Consider the following 21,331-nt stretch of genomic DNA (forward strand, 5'->3'; position numbering starts at 1 on the left):
ACGCAGCAAAGGGTATTATTCATGCAATCAATACGTGCACGGAATCCTGGATTCGAGTTACAGCGCCTTTTTCTCGTCATGAATCTCCTCCTCAGATGGGGTCTCAACATCATGGACGTCTTCGGCGAGTGCTGCCAAGTCTTGTTCACCCATTTCACCATTCCATCCGTTGGCCAGCAAATAAGCTCTAAACTTCTCGTCTTGCTTGGACAGATCTTCGCCTGTAAGTTTGGGGACGAAGAAGAAGGTGACGAGAATACCAGCGACACCGCAAATGGCAGCAATGATAAAAGTCCACTTCTTGCCGAGATTGTCCTGGATGGGCTTGAAGGCTTCGGTACCAATTGCGGCGCCAGCCTTTCCAACAGCAGCACTGAGACCGTAGCAGGTACCTCTGACACTAGTAGCGTAGCTCTCTGAAGAAATGAGGCCCAACATGTCACCAGGTCCAAAGTTGCCGAAGCTGAGCATGAGACCGTAAAAGATGATGAAGAGGGGAATGATGTTGACAATCTTGTTATAGGCGAGGCCGATGATGAGGCCAAAGATCAGATAGCCAGAGAAGCCAATCATCATGACATTCTTGCGGCCAAGGCGGTCGCAGAAGAATGCGCCAAGGAAGACACCGGGAAGAGCAATAGATCCGAGGAGCAGCTGCCATTCGGCGGTGCTGCGGAGGCTGCCAGTCTTGGAGACGACGCTGGAGATGATGGTGCCGGAGAAGACACCATTGGGAAAGGTGATGAAGTCGTACAGGAACCAGGCGCCGCAGGTTCCAATTAAAGCCTTCCAGTAGTAACGGATCACGAGCATATATGGTACCCTCTTCTTGATGGCGCCACGACGGTATAGCTTCGAGTTGAGCATCTTGAGACGGAAATAGAAGACGGTCAAGGGCAGGAGAACACCGATGCCAAAGCAGACACGCCAGACGGTAGACAGGTGGTTTTCTCCAGCGGCAGAGAGAACAATAAGGAATACGCAGACAGCTAGAGGGCCGCCGAAAGAAAGCGGCAAGTTGGTGACGAGAATGAAGACCGGGCCACGGTGGCTTAGGGTGTGTTCGTTGGCAGCTTCAGAGGCTGAGGCACTGGCAGCGGGATACTCGCCGCCTTCTTGAGATCAGCATATAATGCACTGTTAGGGTGTGGTTTGAACACAACTCACCAGCGCCGAAGCCGACGATACCACGAGAAATGGTCAGCATCCAGAACATGCCGTCGATGGTGATGCCGTGAGAAGCCGTCGCCATGATGCCACCAAGGACAATCATGAGCGTGGTCGCGATAATGGCGGTTTTACGCCCGAGGTAATCGCAGGTCAGACCGACGACGACTTGGCCGAGAATTTCGCCCACCAGGAGCGCATTGGAGACACGGGTGCTGACTGAAGAGGTGTACTCGTGGGGGTACTCCTTCTTGAACAAGACATTGGTCATGGTCATGAGGTTGTTCTGGTAGCCATCGGAAATGAGGGCAAAGCCAGAGCAAAACTGTGGCAGTCGGTTAGCAAGATGTCTTTCCTGAATGCCGGTCGTGCTGATAGCGCCACGGCAGTGGAAGCTTTACAATAGTGAAGATGTCTGAAAGCGACTGCTTCTTGCTCGAGACGGGAGCGACGACGACCTCTTGCTGGCTAGACTCGGGCTCCTTGCCATGGTCGACGGTGGACTCGGGCGCGACCGCAACCTTGTCCGAGATCTGGGCATCGGCCATTTTTTTTTTTAAGGTTGCACCGGATTGTGTGTCGTAGAAGGCGTAAATGGTACAGCCTGGGGTTTTATTCGACCACGCGACGCTTCAGCTGAGGCGAAGAAGGAAAAAAAGTTCCTCGCGTGTCGTTCTTCAACGGCTTCCTGGTTCCTTTTTATGAGACGACCCTGCGCCTCGTACACAACCAAGAAAGAAAAATCAGCCGGCCAATGCCAAATAAGTGTCACTGCATGTGTTCGCAGTTCTCTAGCGAGAAACGCCACGGCGTGCTCCGGCTAAGCGGCAGCGCGGTGGGGGAATAAGTGCGCCATCTTATCCTCGACTTGGCGGCGAGGATAGTTAGTCTGGTCCGGGGCAGTGGCCCACGTGCTCAGTCTGCTTCCCGTTGATTGTTCGCCGTGCCTGATGATATTTTTTGCTGATCCGATTTTTTCCCCTTGTTTATTTCCTGCTTGGCCCGTCCTTATCATGGTTTCCCTCTTGCCGACTCATGCAGCTTGCCATATGGCTTGCTTGTTCCTGTCACCGAGCTGGCGCGACCCTTACCAGCCAGTAGAAGCACGCTGACAGGCTGGGCGAGCCTGCGGGTTTCGTTACCTCACGGGGCGGGCCATCTCCGTTGTTTTCAGCCTCGGGTGGCTATTACCGCGCTCCCAGTTTCGCAGTGCTTTGGCCAGGCTGTGGATCTTGGCTCGACTGCGCTGCTGAGGGCTGCAAAAGTGCCTGAAATCAGCTTCGGGGCGTCGCGTGACGTGCACACTTTTTATCCCATGTGGAGATGAACCAGTCGGCTAATAAAGACAAGGTTATGTTTAGAGTGAAGACTGAGTGCTCATTTCCTGGCCAGCCCTGGGAGAGAGCTCTGCACGCCGGCATTTGGACTTCCCGAAAGGGCTCGACACCGAGGAACCGTCGCCGAATGCTCTGCGGTGAGGCTTGCTCGGCCTAGAAATTGGTGGCTGGCCAAGCTGTCAGCCAAGCCGGCTGATGGCGATCTCTTGGCGCTGGCGCGCCATGGATTCGCCATTGCCTCGAGCTACCCCGGAAAGTGCCACATTGGTCTCACAAACTCAGTGGCTCAAAGTTCCTAATAAGTGATTAAACGGGGACGGTCAAGCGGAAAGTAGAATCTTACCTCCGGATGCCTCTGTGTAGAGTGATACACAACGAGGTTGAGAAGGCAGGGGACCACTACATAAGGCTGAACTTGATGATACCGACAGGACCAGTCCAAGCTCAAGATAGGTGCTGAATTTACAACCAAATAGCCGTTAAGTTATTATATCAGATGCCTCTCGTCTCTGCGTTTCCGAGCAAAGCCCGAAGTTGCACACCTCCGAGCGGCGCTTGATGTTGATTCTCGGAGTTACTGGTACAGCAGACAAAGAAAGGGTGGGTTCTCCCCCAGGTTTGGTCGGATCTCCGCATTGATCCCATCGGATTTTTGTTCCTTCGCCGAACAGCGTACAGATATATCACCAACCACATCTCAGCCATCCGCCTATAAGAAAGAAGCTATTGTAATAGGCCCAACATCCCATAATCACAATCTACTTTACATGTGAAGGAAGACCCCTGCGACGACTCTTTTACCATCACTCTCGTACGGTCGTATCCACTTCGTCGCCTACCGCAATGGCATCGAAGTTGGCCCCAAAGCCCATCTCACGGGCTGTCAATCAAGTCCGCCGAGCACACACGCGGAGCAGTCCTGGTTCCACACCTCCATCAATGGTGATCCTGGATGACTACCTCTCTGTGGCGCAACCACATTTTGCGCATTTAGCTCCCGCCGACATCAATATCGACATTCTCAAGTCGCATGTACCTCAAAATACGCAGGAAGAGCGGAAGGCTCTGGTTGAAAGGCTTCGACCGTATAATATCATATCGGCGATGCGCGAAAGAACGCCATTTCCTTCTGAACTGCTGCGCAGCTTACCGAACCTGAAGCTGCTGCTCTGCACTGGCACCCAGTTCGAGACCTTTGACCTCGACGTCGCGAAAGAGCTCGGCATCATGGTTGCTGCGGCTCCCGGAAAGGGCCGCAGCGACAAGCCTGAACCCTCGGGCACGCCACTTCCCGCTGACATTAAAAAGGGAGGCGGCCACCCGACGACGCAGCACACCTGGGCACTCATTTTGGCGCTCGCCAGAAACGTGGCGTTTGATGATGCCGTCGTCAAGTCGGGCGGCTGGCAGTCTGGCCTGGCGACGGGCCTCCCCGGGAAGACCCTCGGAGTCATCGGCCTAGGACGACTGGGTGCGGCTGTGGCGAGGATCGGGGCCCTGGCTTTTGGCATGAAGGTGGTCTGCTGGAGTGCAAACTTGGACCAGGACAAGGCGGACCAGGCCGCGGTCAATCTCGATTTGCCCACTGAGAATGAGTTCGGGGAGAGGACGTTCAAGGCGGTCAGCAAAGAAGAGCTGTTTCGGACTGCGGATGTGGTCAGCTTGCACTATGTTCTCAGCGAACGATCGAGAGGACTGGTCTGCGCAGACATGCTGGCCCTCATGAAGCCGAGTGCATTGTTGGTCAACACCTCTCGTGGCGCTCTAATCGACCAAGATGCTTTGCTTAGTGCAGCGCATCAGGGCCAAATCCGCGGCATAGCCATGGATGTTTTTGAGCAAGAGCCTCTTCCTGAAAAGGATCCTTGGCGCATCGAGCAATGGGGTACTGGGGGACGATCCAAGGTGCTCACCACACCTCACATGGGTTACGTGGACGAAGGTCTCATGAACAGGTGGTATGCGGAGACGGCCGAAAATTTGGAGCGTTGGCTGGCGGGGAAAGAGATTCTCCATCGCCTCGTTTGACATGGACTGTAAGGTTACTCTTCTTGGGCCACAGAGCTCACCACCTATTGTCGTAATCAGCAGCGCATGAGAAGCACCAAATATGGCATTTATGTTTCATTTCTCTTTTCTAAACCGCTTGTATATCCTCGGTACAGAGAGCCGCCCGCCATTATGTATATCGATAGCCTCGTAAGTAGTCATGTGTTCGCACCTCGAAACGCCTGTATCGCCAAAAACAAGTCAAGAAAGTGTCGCGTAAAATGCTTAACCGAAGAAGATGGAGACCTGTATCGCGATTAGCATCTCATTTGGCAGGATAAGACAGTCGGGTCAACATACAGCCATGACAACACAGCATATGCTTATGTATGGACTAAGTCTCTCGCCTATCCGCGCGCATTTCCAAAAGACGCCCGTGATGCTGACCACGTGGTTAGCCAGCCGCCGCATAGGTGTGTTTTTCTTGCAGTCGTATTTCATTTCCTTACCCATTCTTATTCCTGTCGAGGATGCCCGGCGTAAAGTGGTGGACGTATGTGCTTGTGCAGATGAGCAGCAGGATGACGAGGAGGAGAGACTGGAAGTTGAATAGCGCCGACTGCGAGTGGGATTAGAAAATGGACGGCGCGATGAGGACACCAAGTCAACATACCATCTTGGCTAATCTAAAGCGACAGCACTTGTGGGAAGACAGTTTTTGCGTCCTGCGCGAGGTCGTGGCGGCAATGCGAAGCTCCAAGTTCGAGATACGCTGGCCTCTCTGCTGGAGCTACGTATCCTAGCTTTCAGGGGACCAAAGATTCGCCGCGCCCGACCAACCATACGTCAACGGCGACGAGCTGGGCCCCACCAAGCATCGTTCAAGCCATCTTTCAAGACACTCTACCATTGCAAATTCATCAACTTTGCGCGAGACTGCGCGAGATCTTGGAAGAAATCGCAGAGGCACCGACTTGACTATCGCGACTCACAACATTTCCATCTTCAAAGGCCCTCTATCGTCTCCAGCGCGTGGCTGCCGCCGCGCCTCCAAACCCATTCAAGATGGAACCTCGAGCGCGTGCCGGCAAAAATGTCGGCAAGATGAACTTTTCCCACAATGAGCGTACGTCGCATCGAATGCGCTCCTGGCCGAAACGGCGTCTTCTCTTCTCCAGATCACTAACCACCATCCGCAGTCGCTCAGTTGCTCTACGCTCACGGCGACGTCAAGAACCCGCTTCCCGAAACCGTCCGAGTCCTCGACGAGATCCTCACCGACTTTATGCAGTCCATTGCCTTTGAGGCGGCCCGCGCGGCGCAGTACTCGGGCCGCCAAAAGATCAAGTACGAAGACTTTGAGTTTGCCTTTCGCAAGAACCCGGCCTTCCTCGGCAAGGTGCAGGAGGTGTTTGAGAAGCAAAAGGAGATTAAAAAGGCTCGCGAGATTCTGCGCGACGCCGAGGACGACATCATGAAGGACGCGGCCGAGGAGGAGAAGAAGCGCGAAAAGGGAGACGGCGGCGGCGCGCCCGCGGCGGGCGGGAGCGCCAGCAAGCCGGTCAACCAGGAGGAGGAGCTTGGAGAGGCCGACGACGATGCCGATGCCGAAGCAGATGCGTTGGGCAAGAAGAAATGATACCCTGGCTGCAACCGCAAATACATGAGCGGCAGCGATGACGATTCGACCTTTCTGGCAGGACAGCTCCTTGACACATGGCTTGCTTCCTACAACTTGGTTTTTTGTTTTACATTTGCATGGAAATGGCGTTCAGGGTTTAGTACGGGATGCAAGGAGCCCAACTTCTAGCTTGCAAAAATTGAAATCATCAGACATTCAATCATGTCTCTGCTTATAACTCGAACCTTTACCAGTTGCACTCTGTCTGGCTTTGCCGGGCTTCGCTGCTCCGTAGGCCGCTAGACCCCCACCATCTCACCTGTAATCAGGCACCGGCAGCCACCGGAGCTTTCTCGAGAGAGAAATGGCAGAAAAAATGCGAGTTTGTCGGTCTTGCCAAATCAGCAATTGTTTTTTCTCAGGCGTTGATTTTACTAATAACGTTTCATTGCCCCGTGGGCATATGCGGCTTAAAAGAACCGGCCTCCACCCTGCCTACTGGTACTGTCGCCGGGTATTTGCCCCGCGCGCAGAGAAGAAGCCGACTGGTTTGCCAAGGAACCAGCCACCACCACGTTGTCTATTCTGCTGCCAATGGTCAGCGATTGGTTATTGCTACGGATAGTGAAGGATTGGTTGCCCATCAACTGCGCTCTCCAGTGCGATATCGGGCGGCGACCACTACCAACTGCCCAATTCAGCACTCCGGCATTGCCCTCCCGCGCCATTAGGCCCTCGCTAGTTGCATTCTCACTTGTTCGTTGCGGACGAGCGGTTCCACTGTCTCCTCCTCCATCCCACCATCATGCAACCACAACCAAATATCGCCGCCATAAGATGTGCATTTGGACTCCACCGGTATGGCCTAGCAGCGCCGCTGCCCGCCACCGGTCAAATCCTGGTCTATTGCCGGTTCGCTGATGACTGGGACACTCACTACCTGATTTTCTTCCTCTTCTCTCTCTCTCTCTTCTCGGAGGACACAGCTGCCATGGCGAGTCAGTTGACTACTAAAAGGTTGAGACTGTTGAAAGTAAAACTGCATCAGCATATTTGCACCTGATACGCTCTGGTGGTGTCAATTGTTCTCACCGGCGTTTGCTTACAAACTCGGACATCATGTCTCGTGGTCGTGCCGCCACCGCCGCAGAAGTAGAGCTTACTTCGCACGGCAAGACGGAACTCGACAGCACAACGCCGAATTCGAGGAGTGATGGGCAAAATGGATTGTCTCCAAATACACTTCGGCCAAAGTCTGAAGGCTTCATGCCTGAAGCTATTCGAGCACTGACTCCAAGCCCAATTCTTAGCGGCCGATTGTCTCCGTTCCCGCACGACGACATGCGCAACAACCAGTCTGGGCTCACTCAGCCACCGTCGTTTATTCGAAAATTCTGGCAAAATAATCTACCGTCTATATGCGTCGCTTTAGCCCAATTGTTTGGCGCCCTCATGAATCTTACCGCCAGGTTCATGGAGCTAGAAGGCGACGGAATGCATCCTGTGCAGCTCTTATTTTACAGACAAGGTCTCAGCGCTGTTGGCTGCTCTATATATATGTGGAAAGCCGGTTTTCCCGACTTCCCAATACCGCACAAGGGCATCCGCTTGCTACTGTTCGCCCGCTCCTTTTCCGGCTTCTTTGGGATATATGGCATGTGGTACTCAATGATGTATCTGCCGCTCGCCGACGCAACAGTCATTACGTTTCTGGCCCCGGGTGTCGCTGGCATTATATGCTACTTTGCGCTCCGCGAACCATTTACAAAGATGGAGCAGCTCGCTACTCTGATTGCCTTTTTCGGCGTCGTTCTCATCGCACAGCCCGCCACCTTCTTCGCTGACTCGGGTAAAAAGTCAAGCCATGAGCCAACTGAGGCCGGGGCTCTTCCAGGCATGGACCACGAAGCAACCGCAAGAGAGCGTCTCGTTGCTGTTGCTGTTGCGCTCCTTGGCGTTTGCGGCGCGGCTGGTGCTTTTACAACTCTCCGAGCCATTGGCAAGCAGACGCATCCGCTCATCTCGGTCAACTGCTTTGCGGCCATCAGCACTTTGATGTGTGCCACTATACTTTGCGCAGCGCCAGCGCTCAACATTTCACAACCGACGTTGCAGTGGAAGTTTTCATACACGATTAAGCAAGCCTTTCTTATTGCTTTGATCAGCCTCTTCGGATTGATCATGCAGTTTCTGCTCACTGCGGGTCTGAGCAAGGATAAATCGAACAAGGCCAATTCTATGATATACACTCATATGCTGTTTGCTGCGAGCTTTGACTGGTGGGTCTTTGGCCATCGGATGGGATTTATCAGCTTTCTAGGATGTGCATTGATTCTAGGCAGCGCCATTGGAGTCATGTTTCTGAAAAAGTCGCCGAAGGCTATCGCGAAAGTAGAAGATACTGAGGCGCAACAGAATCTGCTAGATGAGACCGAGGGCTCACCAATGCTTATGGATGGCGGTGGCGCTGGTGCAAATACAGAGCTGAATGTCTTCCGGTCACGGTAGTCGTGCAAATAAATAGATGAATCCATTTCTATGACGATTTTTGTCTTTTCCTAAAAACTAATTCAGCTGTAGCGTCGCGGTGACGTACAACAGTGGACGTAGCAAGGGCGAGGTGTAGTGGCCGAAGCGGCCCGACATTAAAAACACACCATCGCACATTCTGAACAAAAAAACTGCATAAACCCGTCGCAAGCTATCGGTATTAGCAACCTAGCAAGGCGAAATAAAGCAAGTCGGCGGCATGCATGCGCCAAGTTGAGCAAAGAAACAAGCACAATGGTATAGGGTAGCCTAGCATGAAGGCCAGTGGATGAGCTCGGCGTCACGTGATGGCAAAGGTTTCCGCGACCGTCGCGAGAGCTTCAACCGTTCGCCAGTTGCAGGGCGGATCGCAAACATTTCGAGGCTTCGCAAACGTCCATTAGCATCAAACCACGCCGTTTTACGTGATTGATAGTCTAATTGCATCGATTTCACATCCAATTCGCCAAGTTACCTTTATCCCGACGACCATAGGCTTCGTCAAGCCGCCGCCAACATGGTTCAAATCAGTGAAGTTAAGGGCAACAAGCGCGACAACCGCACGGCGGCGCATACACATATCAAGGGCCTCGGCCTCAAGTCAGATGGACGCGCAGAGACACAAGCAAGTGGCTTTATTGGCCAAATACAGGCTCGCGAGGTGCGAACACCGACTCTACCAATGCTCTGAGTCGCAGAGAAACAGGCAGCTAACCTAATACATAGTCCTGCGGTGTCGTTGTCGATCTGATTCGAGCTCACAAGATGGCTGGACGCGGTGTGCTTCTGGCTGGCGGCCCGGGAACAGGAAAGACAGCGCTTGCGTTGGCCATTAGCCAAGAACTGGGCACCAAGATCCCGTTCTGCCCCATTGTCGGAAGCGAAATCTACTCGACCGAAGTGAAGAAGACAGAGATGCTCATGGAGAACTTTCGCCGAGCCATTGGCCTGAAGGTGCGCGAGACGAAGGAGGTCTACGAGGGCGAAGTCACAGAACTCACTCCCGAGGAGGCGGAGAACCCGCTCGGCGGCTACGGCAAGACGATTAGCACGCTGCTGATCGGTCTCAAGAGCGCCAAGGGGCAAAAGAAGCTGCGTCTGGACCCCAGCATCTACGAGGCTATCCAGAAGGAGCGCGTTACCGTCGGCGACGTCGTCTACATCGAGGCCAACACGGGTGCCTGCAAGCGCGTGGGCCGATCTGACGCCTATGCGACCGAATTTGATCTTGAGGCAGAGGAGTACGTGCCTATTCCCAAGGGCGAAGTGCACAAGAAGAAGGAGATTGTCCAGGACGTCACGCTGCACGACCTTGATGTCGCCAATGCCAGACCACAAGGCGGGCAGGACATCATGAGCATGATGGGGCAGTTGATGAAGCCCAAGATGACTGAGATCACCGAGAAGTTGCGCGGGGAAATCAACAAGGTCGTCAGCAAATACATTGACCAGGGTGTCGCTGAGCTCGTTCCCGGAGTTTTATTCATCGATGAGGTAAGACAAGGAAGATGTTTGACCTGAATATTTCCCGCTTTGTCCCAGCCACGCAGAATTCTTTGTCACTCTCTAGCGCCCATTGCCCGGGGCGGCGAGAAGGAAGAACGGAAAGGCGAAAGAAACAAAACACCATGCTGGAAATGCATCTCATTTTATGCCGATCGCTGTGCTAACATATCTGGGGCGGCAGGCGCATATGCTCGACGTGGAATGCTTCACTTATCTGAACCGGGCTTTGGAATCGCCCATCGCGCCCATTGTGGTGCTGGCGTCGAACCGTGGAATGTGCAAGATTCGAGGAACCGACGACATCGTTGCGGCTCACGGCATTCCAAGCGACTTCCTGGCCCGCCTGCTGATCATCCCGACGGCACCCTACGAGGCTGATGAGATTAAGCGTATTGTCAAAGTTCGCGCGACTACCGAGGCTGTAGCCATTACCGACGCCGCCATTGACAAGATTGCGGAGCACGGCGTGCGCATCAGTCTGAGATACTGCCTGCAGCTGTTGACTCCTGCTAGGTGAGTGCCCTTTTGCGTTCCCTGACTCGCGATTTACCTACGTGCGAGTCGGGGATTTTATGCCTTTCATTTCCGCGTCATGTTTCAAACGAAGGATGTGAGCTTGGGTGTTGTACCTGCTCTCTATTATCCAATCGCGCCCCAGAGCGAGAAGTCAGGGTCCAAGTGGCTGCCCTTGATCATCTTCGTCTGCACTACCCTCGTGCGACTCGCACGCTTCCTGCCATGGCCACCTTTACGGTATCCTTCCAAAAGTTCCCTCTCTCATTCGCGTCACCGGCCTCCAACTGGCTTGTGCTTCATCGTGCTCTTCCTATCAGCTTGATTTTCCGACCCCCCCCTTTTTTCCCTCTTACTCGTGTTCACCCCATCGCCCCTCCGCCTCTACTCCCAAGTAGGCTTGGATCCGAGACATTGTCGCTGACCAAAGCACGCAACTACAGCATCCTTGCAAAGGCCAACGGTCGCACCCAGATTGACGTCCAGGACGTGACAGAGTGCGAGGAGCTGTTCCTAGATGCACGCCGCAGTGCTACGCTGCTCGGCAGCGAAGCAGGAAAGGGTTACCTGTCTTGAATTTGAGAGCCCCGTGGAACACGGTAATCTAGACCATGTCACAGGCGATCTCCTTGTCTTTATAGAGAGAAAAAAAGAAAGCAATGGCGAAGTCACTCGTGGGAGTGATGATTTTTTTTGGCATCAACAAGGGAGTTAGAGACAAGTTATACTTGGAAGCGGGTCCCCGGCCCTCTCCCCCAATTGGATTGGAAAGAGAAAGGGTGTTCAGAGACAGATGAAAAGTAGCAGTAAGAGAGATTGGTAAGGGAAATTGCTTTTGCGACGGGGAGGGAGGGGCGGCTCAAATGAGAGATAACGGCGCCTGGTAACCCAAGAAGAGAATAACACGGCCCATAGGTTATCTAGTTGTATTATTTTACTGTTGACCTTTTTTTTTTAATCATGTTTCTTAGCCATGCTAACTAATGAAGAACAACTGTACGCTAAAATAGACAGGTTCATGTACGGCATGGAGAAGTTGAAACCCTCGGTAGCTTTGGCGCAGATGCCGATGATGCGGCTTGGTTGCCCAGGTGAGAGGAGAAAGCCATCGGAAGAAATGCGAAGACACGGGACGGGAATACAGAATATAGACCAGTACAACAAGAAGAAAAGCACACAGTCAATTTTTTTTTTGTTTGCTTGCCGTTCAATATGGACGACGCTTACTCGGTACTTCTGGTGTTTCGCTTGTGTTCACCCAATGACAAGCTTGGCATCACGCTGCTATGAGGAAACCCCGGTCTGACGCGCCCGCATCTCGCCCCTGGGCCTTTGTTGCTCTGCATCATGACCTGTATTGTTGAAAAGGTTTAAAAATAAACCTCATGCACGACAGAAATCTGAGGCAGAAGCACAGGGCCGCACACAAAGAAAAGGGCGGCGAGGGGGCCCCTCTTCTTTTTTTGGGGGAACAGGAGGAGGGAGGCTTGCAGCGCGCGGCGGCGACCGCGGCAATCTCTTGGCCAGCTTCGATCTCATCAATCTCATGGGCCAGGCAGGCAGGCAGGCAGGTGGGGGGCGCGACGCCGCAGCAAACACGCCCGGCCGAAGCACCCTATCATGACGGGCCAGACGGGCTAACGAATTGGGTGTGCGTGTGATGCAGGTCAGGATGAATTCCCCATACAACGCCGTCCAAGACATGGCAGGGGAGGGGGGGCGAGAAAGAAGAAAGAAATGACCACATTCACGAATGCAAAGGACGGGACTGGACAAATCTTCCCCAGCTACACGGAGATATTGTCAAACGGGCCTAGGGCAAACGCCAGCATCCGGCTAGCTCTTTAGTTTACTTTTCCTGTCATGCTGCACTGCCGTTTCTCTTCAACGGACGGGGCGGGCTGGCAAGATCCGGGAAGAAAAACGAAGCAGTCGAGGATACCACATACTAGCGGGTGAGTCAAAACTTACCGTTTTGGACGATGGAGGCTCAGACTCTCTTTCCCAAGCGTCCTTTTGAACCTTGCGCCCACCGTCTGTCCCTTTCTCTTTGCTGTACTTGTTGCTGACCTTTTGTCATCTTCGGGAGCACCGAACCACCAAGTCTTCCTTTCCGGCGACGAGTCGTTTTTTCGTGCCGCATCATAGAACACAAAGCTCTCCGGATCTGGACAAGAGGCAACGCCCTCCCCGGCCCGGCCCCCGCCCTCTGCCCAAAGCGGAGAGCTCTCAGCCCATGGGCAAAATATAGAAGCAAGACCAGCAGAGAAACAAACCTTTCGGCCGCATCACGTGTGCGTAGACTTTTTCTCTCTCGACGAAACAGGCGAGAAGAATTGGGGCGCGAGCACACCCTTTCTCTTCGTCGGAGGGGCCAGGTGGGCCTGGTACTTGGGGTGTGAGGCTTTTCGTTCTTGTCTCAGGGCCGCGCATTCCAGAGGGTCTCACGCCGCAACATTCCTGGCACGCCCACATTGTCGTCCTTTGGCGAGGCTGGAGGGGAGGGGGGCCCGGTTTCTGAAAAGGCGACGAGCGAGCTACCAGAAGTTTTCGGGGCGGAAAATGCGTAGTTGGAGGGAACCGAAAATAAAAAATCTCAGAGTGTGTTGGCGATCTTGGGGGGAAGGGATGGCGGAGGAGGGGAATTGCTCGAGGAGGAGCAGTAGGCAGCGCCAGCACTGAGTAGTGCTGTCTTGGACACCGTTATTTTCCCCCCGTCTAGTCCTTCTCCATTCTCTACTCGCAACGAGAGCTTGCCCAGCCAGGCAAAGGCACCTTGGCGGAGTTGAGCAAAGAATGGGCATGCTGGCCCCCAGTAAGCTTAGCTGGAACACGACCTGAACCTGCCGTCTTTCTTCCTTCTTTGATGATATAATACCATGGTGCCTTTTGTTTCCCTGCGTCGCCTTTGTCCATGAATGCTTTTGTTCTTTTTTCCTCCAACCCACGTCGCGTATACCCGCTCATCTTCCCTGTTGCGGTTTCAGCGAGCGCCCTGTCTGCCGGATCAACAGCAGCAGCAGCAGCGCAGTTCGGTGCTTTTGCCGGCCTCTCTTTCCTCACGATTCCCCTTTGGCCCATTTGCCCGGCCTTAGTCTGTCAGCCTCGCCGTTCGATTTTACCCTGCCTGGCGCTGGACACTGCCTCGCTATCTAAGCGCCCACTCGCTGACCTCCTACTGCATCTGGTTCTTCATCCGCACGTGAACTGACCATCTGGGCTGAGCTTATACCAACTTCTGGCCCCTCCGATCCTTACCCTGGACGCATCCTGCCGACGCAGGGGTGTAGCGCAAACACACGCCGGACAAAGAGACGTTCGTTCCGCGTTGACTTCCCGCCTCCCTCACCCCGGTCGACTGAACTGCCCACCAATAATCGCCTTTGCCGGAGCCTTTCGAACAATGAGCATTTCGTCTCTCGAATGACAATCGTTCAAACATCCTTCTGTGTGCTCTTTTGACCACTTTGCGACGGATCGGTCTAGTGCATCCGTAAACTTTGTTTTGACGGTAGCTCTCCAACGGCTCTTGCCGACCGCACCAAGCCGTTCCCTCCTGCCCCCGCAGTCATCTCCAGCAACACCTGCTCTACATAACAGTCTTCAGGCGCCAAATCAGAGCAAGTTTCGACACGACCCAGCATCGTCCGCCCCTTGGGGGTAGCTGGTGTCTCGGGCCGCACGATCCCTGCTGTTCTTTGAGCATCGATTTGCGCCATTCAAATATGACCCAAGTCCTGTCTTTTGCACCCAGACCCATACATGACACGGCGCCACACCTGCTCATGGATCTTGATAGGGCTGTCAGGGTAGGCGGGCCGCAAGGTGTCTTTGCACCACGACGGTCGCCAAGCCCTGGTAGTTCGAGCTTCACCAGAAAACGAGCTGCTTCCCTGACTTCAGCCGAACAGAGCCATGGCTTGTATGAACAACTCAGCATCAACACATCCGGACCGGCGATGAAGCCGGAATCCTCCAGAGAAGCTATATGTCTCTGCACACCAACACCAAAGATACCACGTCCTCGCAACGGTTCGTTTGACACCAGTCCCCGCTTCCGGTCCCAAACTAATCATGTTCTGTAGCATTCATCCTCTATCGGCAGCATCACCAGTCGCAAGTAACGGCTGATAATCCCAAGCTGTCAAATCCAGAGATCTCCAAAATCATTGGTGAGAAATGGAAACACGAGGCCGAAGATGTAAAAGAAACGTGGAAGAAGCTGGCGGAAGAAGAAAAGCAGCGACACCAACACCAATACCCGAACTACAGATACCAGCCCAGGAGAGGCAGCAAGGCCCAAGGCAACTGGCCAAGTACACCGTCCGGGGAAGAGTCTGGTCGCTGCACGAAATGCAATGGGCGAACCATTGCCACGCCAAGGACCCCTTCAACGCCAGTCGCAACACCCCCGTCAGTTAAGATTGGCCCCCATGGCCAACCTTCTCTTCCGAGCATAGACACCTCCGCTCCCAGGAGATTGAGCATGGAATTGTCACCCGTTAGCACGCTCCCACATCCTCATCAGCAACTACCTCCAGTGAGGGGTTACGAGGATGATCCGACCTCACCGGATGCGAAGCGTCGTCGGGCTAATGGGGCAGGGAACTACCACGCTGTGGGCCGACTGCATGGAACATTTAGCGATGGGACGCCCGACTCGCTGCGTGCGTCTCCCGAAGGTGGTCCATACCACGCGATGCGCCCGTACCCTCACACATCTCTCCCAGAACTCAGCACAATTCCTAGGTCGCATAGCGGGCCAATGCCGCCGCCGCCACGCCCACCTGGAGGAGCTTCTTGGCCAGAGCAGGAGCCTGCCCGGCGCCACAGTGGCTTTGACGAATCTTTGAGGTTGCCACCATTGCAAACAGCGGTTTCGCCCTCGCCAGTCCGTGCACAAAGCATCGACATGCGACAGCCGGTGCTGCCTTCACCTGTATTCTCCCTTCCTCTCCCTCAAGAGAAACGGCCCAACAGCATGGAAGAAGCTGTAAGAATGATTTCTTTCAAGCGCAAACTCGGAGCACTGTCGAGAATCTGCAGACCTCTGCCTGTTCATTCAAGCGAGCAAGATCGATCACCAGTCGAACCCAGAGGCGCTATCATAGCCGTCGAAGGCCCGGACTCCCAATTGCTGCGCAATGTTGGAAAGGCGGTTGAAAAGGCTTTGCTTGCCTGCGGCGAAGTGTCACTCCGCTCCTGGCTACCAGACCCAGAGCCGACCGAGACAGGCAGATCCAAGACCAAGGCAGCGGAGTCCGAATTTTCTGTGTATATGCGCACGATCATTTCCTGGCAAGAAAAGTCAAGGCAGATAGCTGCTCATGTGACGGGCACGAGAGATGGCGTTTCCCTCAGCGATGCCCGCCTGACTAGGAATAGGGGCGCAGGCGTTTCTCGGCGTCCCGAGGCGGTGGCGGCGACTGAAAAGTCACCGATAACGTCCGGCAAAGTGCCGGTAGCCCTAGTGAAGGAAGGCTACAGCCTGACGATTTCAGACAAGTTCGCCGCTTGTACATCCAACTCCGACATGTACTCGCCAGAAGATCACTGGCAATGGATGGCGAATATGTGGCGCGGGACAGCCAATGCCGACCTGGTCGTGTATGTGCAACCGAGCGAAGAAGATGAGCTGAAGAAATTCGGAACCGTGGAAATTGCAAAAGGCATGGGCCTCATTGTAGTGAGAATTCCGAGTGGCACGAGCATTGACGAAGCGACTGAGCGCCGGATGGCGTTCGAACTGGTCGAATGGATGAGAGATGGTGGTTTTCGAAACACTGTACCTTCAAACTGGAGAAATGATTGAAATGGCCAACGACTAAGAGGCATTTTGGGTTTGTGCTTTGACGTTTTGGATACGGGAAGGCAACATTGCCTGGGGGCGGACCATGGCGCAGCAGAATAGCATCTTCGGTGTATAGATAGATATCCTGATTATCGTAAGGCGTCATTGATTCGACGAGCGAACGGAGTAATAAAAGAGGCACAAAGCCTATTTTGGATTCAATTATAGCGAACCTTGATTTCGGTCTTCTGTGTCTCGCATCATGTCTCTCCCCGTGTGTGTGCGTTGTGGCTTGCGTGGGTGTGGCAGCCGTGACGTCTGGCTGCCTCATAATCAAGGCACAGAAATTGTGCCTGGCGAGTTGTGCCTGACTGGGCAGTCGTCAGTGGAGCGCGTCGACGGGCGGCAGCAGACGCGTTGGTGCGGTGCATTTAGTGGACTGCAGTGATCGCAGCTGCTGGAGATCTTCACTAAGTGCACCTGCAAAGGAGTCGCAGTGCCGCCGACCAAGCTCCAGTGCTGTCTGTCAACACAACATCAGCAACAGCAACAACACCGGACGCACTGGCGCCACGATGCGCCTACTGATCCTCGAATCTTCATAATGCCTGATTTTAAGACGGGCCAGATTGTGCAGCTCAACGATGGCCGCAAAGCTACCGTGCGCTTTGCTGGCCAAACAAGCTTCCAGGTCGGCGAGTGGATAGGGGTTGAGCTTGAAGACAAGACAGGCAAAAACGATGGCAGCGTCCAAGGCCAGCGCTACTTTGACTGCCCTATGGGCTATGGCATGTTTGTCAAGCCCATGATGGCGACCATCATTTCGCAGCCCCCCGCGGCTGCCAAGCCAGGAGTCAAGAAAGTCGCACGTCCAAGTAGCTTCATCAACCCCACCGCCAGTCGTGCCTCTATCGGAAACGATGCCACCCTGAATAGACGAAAGAGCCTTAACGCGCCGAGCCCGAGTCCTGTTTCTAGAACGACACGTCCTGCTAGTATCGGAAGACTTCCAGGTTCTGCTGTAGGTACAATCTGTTCGCTTGGCGACTCTCTTGCTGATGCATGTATAGTCTCCGAGCAAATCGCCGACAAAACCATTGAGCGCTGCATCTAGTGCCGCAGCGTCACGAACCGGAACACCGTCGAACGCAAGAGTTGCATCAGCTGGAGCGCGAACTCGTACATCTGTGTCAGCTCAACGGACGTCTATGGGACCCCCCGCAGCCCCCGCATCACGAACCACGAGACAGGCTTCAGTGTCATCTGCAGCACCCAAAGGCGGCATATCACACACCCGTTCAGCAAGCGGCAGAGCCCCAGCCCTCGCTGCCGGTTTACGACGCCCAGACCCCGGTCGACGACCTTCAGCGGACTCGCAAGCTGGCTATGAGAGTAATACAGGCTCCCGGAGCGGCGGAACTGCCCCGAACTCACCCATCAAAAGCGATGCCGAAATCCTGTCGCCCCAACCAAAGAGCCCCGTCATGGCTAAGACGAATAATTTGGAGAGGATGGCCGCAGCGTCTTCGGCGGCGCAAAGAACGACCGCTCAGGCGAACATGCCCCGCTCAGTTTCCGGTGGCTTGCCGAATAAAGAAGTCGAAGATCTGAAGGCAAAGCTGAAAGTTCTGGAAAGGAAACGCCTGGAGGACCGCGACAAGCTGAAACAATTGGACAAGATCCAGGCCGAACGAGACAAATTCTCCGATGTCATCCAGAAATTACAAGCAAAGTACCAGCCACAGCAACAAGAATTAACAGACCTTCGAAAGCAGCTGAAGGAAGCCGAAGTAAAATTTGACTCGGTGGAAACTCTTCAAGCTGAACATGATACTGCTCTTGAGCTGGCGACTCTTGATCGAGAGATGGCGGAGGAGAATTTCGAGGTTCTGAAGGTTGAGCTTGAAGCTGTGCAGCAGAAGGCTGAAGAGCTCGAACTGGAAGTTGAGATCCTCCGCGAGGAAAACGCAGAGTATAGTAAGGGTATGACGCCCGAGGAGAAAACGAGTGCGAACTGGTTGCAGATGGAGCGAACAAATGAGCGTCTCCGTGAGGCTCTGATTCGACTGCGAGACATTACTCACGAGCAGGAAGAAGACCTGAAAGCCCAAATTGCTGTGCTTGAAGAAGACGTTCGCGACTTTGGCACCAACAAAGAAGAGCACGAGAAGACGAAGGAAAAGCTACAGCAGTCCGAGGCTGCAGTTGATGACCTTCGCTCACAACTGGATACTGCTCTTGGTGCCGAAGACATGATAGAAGACCTTACCGAGCGAAACATGAGCCTGTCGGAGCAGATGGAAGAGCTGAAGGCTGTAATCGAGGATCTGGAGAGCTTGAAAGAAATCAACGATGAACTCGAAATCAACCATGTACAGAATGAGAAAGAGCTTCAGGAAGAGCTCGATTTCAGAGACAGTGTTATTGCTGAACAAGCTCGTCGCGCCGGCCAACAGGAGGAGAATTTTGAGGACATGGAATACACTTTGTCAAGGTTCCGTGAGCTGGTCACGAATCTGCAGACGGATTTGGACGACATGCGAGCCTCGCAGGCTGTCACGGAGGGCGAATCGGAGAAGCTGAACGACCGATCGCGCGCCATGATGGATCTAAATATGAAACTGCAGATTTCTGCTGCCAAGGCCCAAGTCAAGACGATTGATTTGGAGATGCGACGCCTCGAGGCCCAAGAGGCAGAGCAGCACCTTGAGATTCTCAAACTCTTCCTCCCCGACACATACAAGGAAGAGCAAGACTCTGTTCTTGCACTCCTACGCTTCCGCAGGCTCGCATTCAAGTCCAACCTACTCAGTGGGTTTATCAAAGAAAAGCTCAACGGACAACCCCAGCCCGGCCACGAGGACGACGTGTTTGCTGGTTGTGATGCTGTTGATAAACTGACCTGGGTCGCGGCAATGTGCGACCGTTTCTTCAACGATATGAATCACTGCTCTTTGGCACAGTTTTCTAGCTACCAGAACGCTTTACTGGAGGTGGAACCAGTTGAGCGCGCCCTCAACGGCTGGATCGACAGCCTGCGCAGGGATGATCTCAAGGAGAAGCAGTGCGCTGAGGCGCTACAGCGCACCATTGCTCTGATGTCGCACCTTGGTGAAGTCCACCTCACCGAGGATGCGCCTGGACACGCCGATGAGTCTCACATGAAGGCTGTTGTTGTTCAAAGCCATCTTGAATCTGCAGCGACGTCGCTCAATGCTATTCGTGTCATGGCTGAACGTGTCATCTCTGTCGAGGGTGCCGATGAGGAGATGACGCAGCTACTTACCAAAAAGTTCGAATCTGTCATCACCCAGACTCGGAGCACCAAGGTGATTGCAGGCAAGGCCGTCCGCGCATTGGAGGACCTCAAGACTAGATCTCTCTCTCTCGCACCAGAGAGCCGCGAGCTGTTTGAGTCATGCCGAACCGCTAGTGAAGGTATCGCAATCTTGTCTCGCAAGATTGGCATAGCGCTCCATGCACTCTTCACTCAAGACGAAGGGCGTACTGATCCATTCACCCACTCTGATGTGCAAAATACTATCCACGCTGCGGTACTGGAGGCTACATCTTGTAGCGAATCTGACATGTTTTCTCAGTACCTCTCCCAGCTGCGTAACCTCCAGGCTCAGGTGTCGGAAGTTGTTGGCTTGGCCACAGACCTCAGCCAAACTCGCGAGTTTGATGTCAGCCCGGCGCCTTGGAAGCTCCGCTCCCAGGAGCTCAAAGCTCTGAAGGCTGTGCCCGTTGATGCTGAAGAGGAGCTACGAAGACTCAAGGAAGAACACAGCGAAGCCCGCCGTACTATTGCCCAGCGCGACGAGCATCTCAGCACTGCCGCGCTCAAGATCGAGACCTTGGAGTCCCGCATGCGCGACGCACAGGCGAATATTGAACGCATCAATGCTCTACAGAAGGATCTCGAAACTTCTACAGAACAGGCTGCCAGTCTCAAGGATGATATTGAGAAGCAAGACCGAGAGCTAAAGATGCTCGAATCGGAGCGTGATAAGTGGAAGAAGGTTGCGAGTGACAGCCGCGCATATGCTGATGGCGCTGATGCTGCTGGTAACAAGGCTGGCCAGGAGCGCGCCGTTGCTACAGCCCGTGAGATGGATGAGCTCAAGAACGACGTTGAAAGTCTGCAATCTGCAGTGCGCTACCTGCGCGAGGACAATCGTCGCGCTCGACTGACGGAGCAGCAAAACTACGACTGGCTCGCCGAGCCACTCAAGAAGCCTGCCAATGCGGCTGAACAGCGCAAAGCCCTGGTGATCGCGGAGGGCAAGGACGTTCTGAGCGAGCTCGTCAAGATGACATCGTCGGCCGGCGTGTTCAACTACGGTTCGATCCCCAAAGACAGACTCTCATGGCGCTCGGCCAAGACGACACCGCAGTACCAAGCAGCAAAGCAGACGGAAGATTTCGCAGCCTGGAAGTCGTGGCAAGCCTCGGTCGTCAAGAAGAGTGAGTCGCTCCTTCTGCCTGCTATTCGCGGCAGTACCGACAGCGCTCGTATAAAACCCGCTGCTCGGCTGCAAATTCGCCTGCCTGGGCCGGACGGCAAGCTGCTGAAGTCTGGCTCCCGAAGCAGGGTGCAGATTGTTGGATCGCGTGAGTGGGATGCGCTGCAGAGCGCAAGAGTTGCCGCCGTGTAAGATTGAGACTTGTGTGTTGTATATATTTCATAGAAGAACTTGACTCGGATCAAGAGGTGTTGGTCACAAGCATCGGCAAGCCAAAGACATGGGAGATACCCTTCTGGCGTTTATATCATGTACATGTACAATTTATTTTGTTCTTTTTTTTATGAACCATATCTTGCATATTCTAGCAAGAGTGAATGTCATGCATCGGCGTTGTCGTCGATCTTGAGAG

The 21,331-nt window shown here is 54.0% G+C and overlaps 8 protein-coding genes across 8 annotated transcripts; 6 read left to right on the forward strand and 2 right to left on the reverse strand.

Annotated features, from left to right (window-relative positions):
* Nucleotides 1-57: 57 nt before the first annotated feature.
* Nucleotides 58-1,715, reverse strand: LMH87_009032 (uncharacterized protein; the record flags this gene model as incomplete). The annotated part of the gene is made up of 3 exons (XM_056202300.1): nt 58-1,112; nt 1,168-1,492; nt 1,569-1,715. 3 exons carry the CDS (start codon nt 1,713-1,715, stop codon nt 58-60), a joined length of 1,527 nt encoding a protein of 508 aa, XP_056056876.1.
* A 1,632-nt stretch (nt 1,716-3,347) lies between these two features.
* On the forward strand, nt 3,348-4,532 carry LMH87_009033 (uncharacterized protein; the record flags this gene model as incomplete). Its single annotated transcript, XM_056202301.1, has 1 exon — nt 3,348-4,532. The coding sequence occupies one exon, from the start codon at nt 3,348-3,350 to the stop codon at nt 4,530-4,532; it is 1,185 nt and encodes a 394-aa protein (XP_056056877.1).
* A 246-nt stretch (nt 4,533-4,778) lies between these two features.
* On the reverse strand, nt 4,779-5,169 carry LMH87_009034 (uncharacterized protein; the record flags this gene model as incomplete). The annotated part of the gene is made up of 4 exons (XM_056202302.1): nt 4,779-4,799; nt 4,854-4,935; nt 5,003-5,112; nt 5,167-5,169. 4 exons carry the CDS (start codon nt 5,167-5,169, stop codon nt 4,779-4,781), a joined length of 216 nt encoding a protein of 71 aa, XP_056056878.1.
* A 389-nt stretch (nt 5,170-5,558) lies between these two features.
* Nucleotides 5,559-6,132, forward strand: LMH87_009035 (uncharacterized protein; the record flags this gene model as incomplete). The annotated part of the gene is made up of 2 exons (XM_056202303.1): nt 5,559-5,619; nt 5,693-6,132. 2 exons carry the CDS (start codon nt 5,559-5,561, stop codon nt 6,130-6,132), a joined length of 501 nt encoding a protein of 166 aa, XP_056056879.1.
* A 1,101-nt stretch (nt 6,133-7,233) lies between these two features.
* On the forward strand, nt 7,234-8,622 carry LMH87_009036 (uncharacterized protein; the record flags this gene model as incomplete). Its single annotated transcript, XM_056202304.1, has 1 exon — nt 7,234-8,622. The coding sequence occupies one exon, from the start codon at nt 7,234-7,236 to the stop codon at nt 8,620-8,622; it is 1,389 nt and encodes a 462-aa protein (XP_056056880.1).
* Nucleotides 8,623-9,160: 538 nt separating this feature from the next.
* LMH87_009037 (uncharacterized protein) lies at nt 9,161-11,238 on the forward strand (the record flags this gene model as incomplete). The annotated part of the gene is made up of 4 exons (XM_056202305.1): nt 9,161-9,304; nt 9,370-10,137; nt 10,331-10,662; nt 11,106-11,238. 4 exons carry the CDS (start codon nt 9,161-9,163, stop codon nt 11,236-11,238), a joined length of 1,377 nt encoding a protein of 458 aa, XP_056056881.1.
* Nucleotides 11,239-14,621: 3,383 nt separating this feature from the next.
* Nucleotides 14,622-15,084, forward strand: LMH87_009038 (uncharacterized protein; the record flags this gene model as incomplete). Its single annotated transcript, XM_056202306.1, has 3 exons — nt 14,622-14,694; nt 14,748-14,863; nt 14,935-15,084. 3 exons carry the CDS (start codon nt 14,622-14,624, stop codon nt 15,082-15,084), a joined length of 339 nt encoding a protein of 112 aa, XP_056056882.1.
* Nucleotides 15,085-17,057: 1,973 nt separating this feature from the next.
* LMH87_009039 (uncharacterized protein) lies at nt 17,058-21,111 on the forward strand (the record flags this gene model as incomplete). The annotated part of the gene is made up of 2 exons (XM_056202307.1): nt 17,058-17,474; nt 17,524-21,111. 2 exons carry the CDS (start codon nt 17,058-17,060, stop codon nt 21,109-21,111), a joined length of 4,005 nt encoding a protein of 1,334 aa, XP_056056883.1.
* Between the last annotated feature and the right edge of the window lie 220 nt (nt 21,112-21,331).

The sequence above is a fragment of the Akanthomyces muscarius genome, assembly GCF_028009165.1.
Source record: "Akanthomyces muscarius strain Ve6 chromosome Unknown contig_18, whole genome shotgun sequence".
Taxonomy (NCBI): domain Eukaryota; kingdom Fungi; phylum Ascomycota; class Sordariomycetes; order Hypocreales; family Cordycipitaceae; genus Akanthomyces; species Akanthomyces muscarius.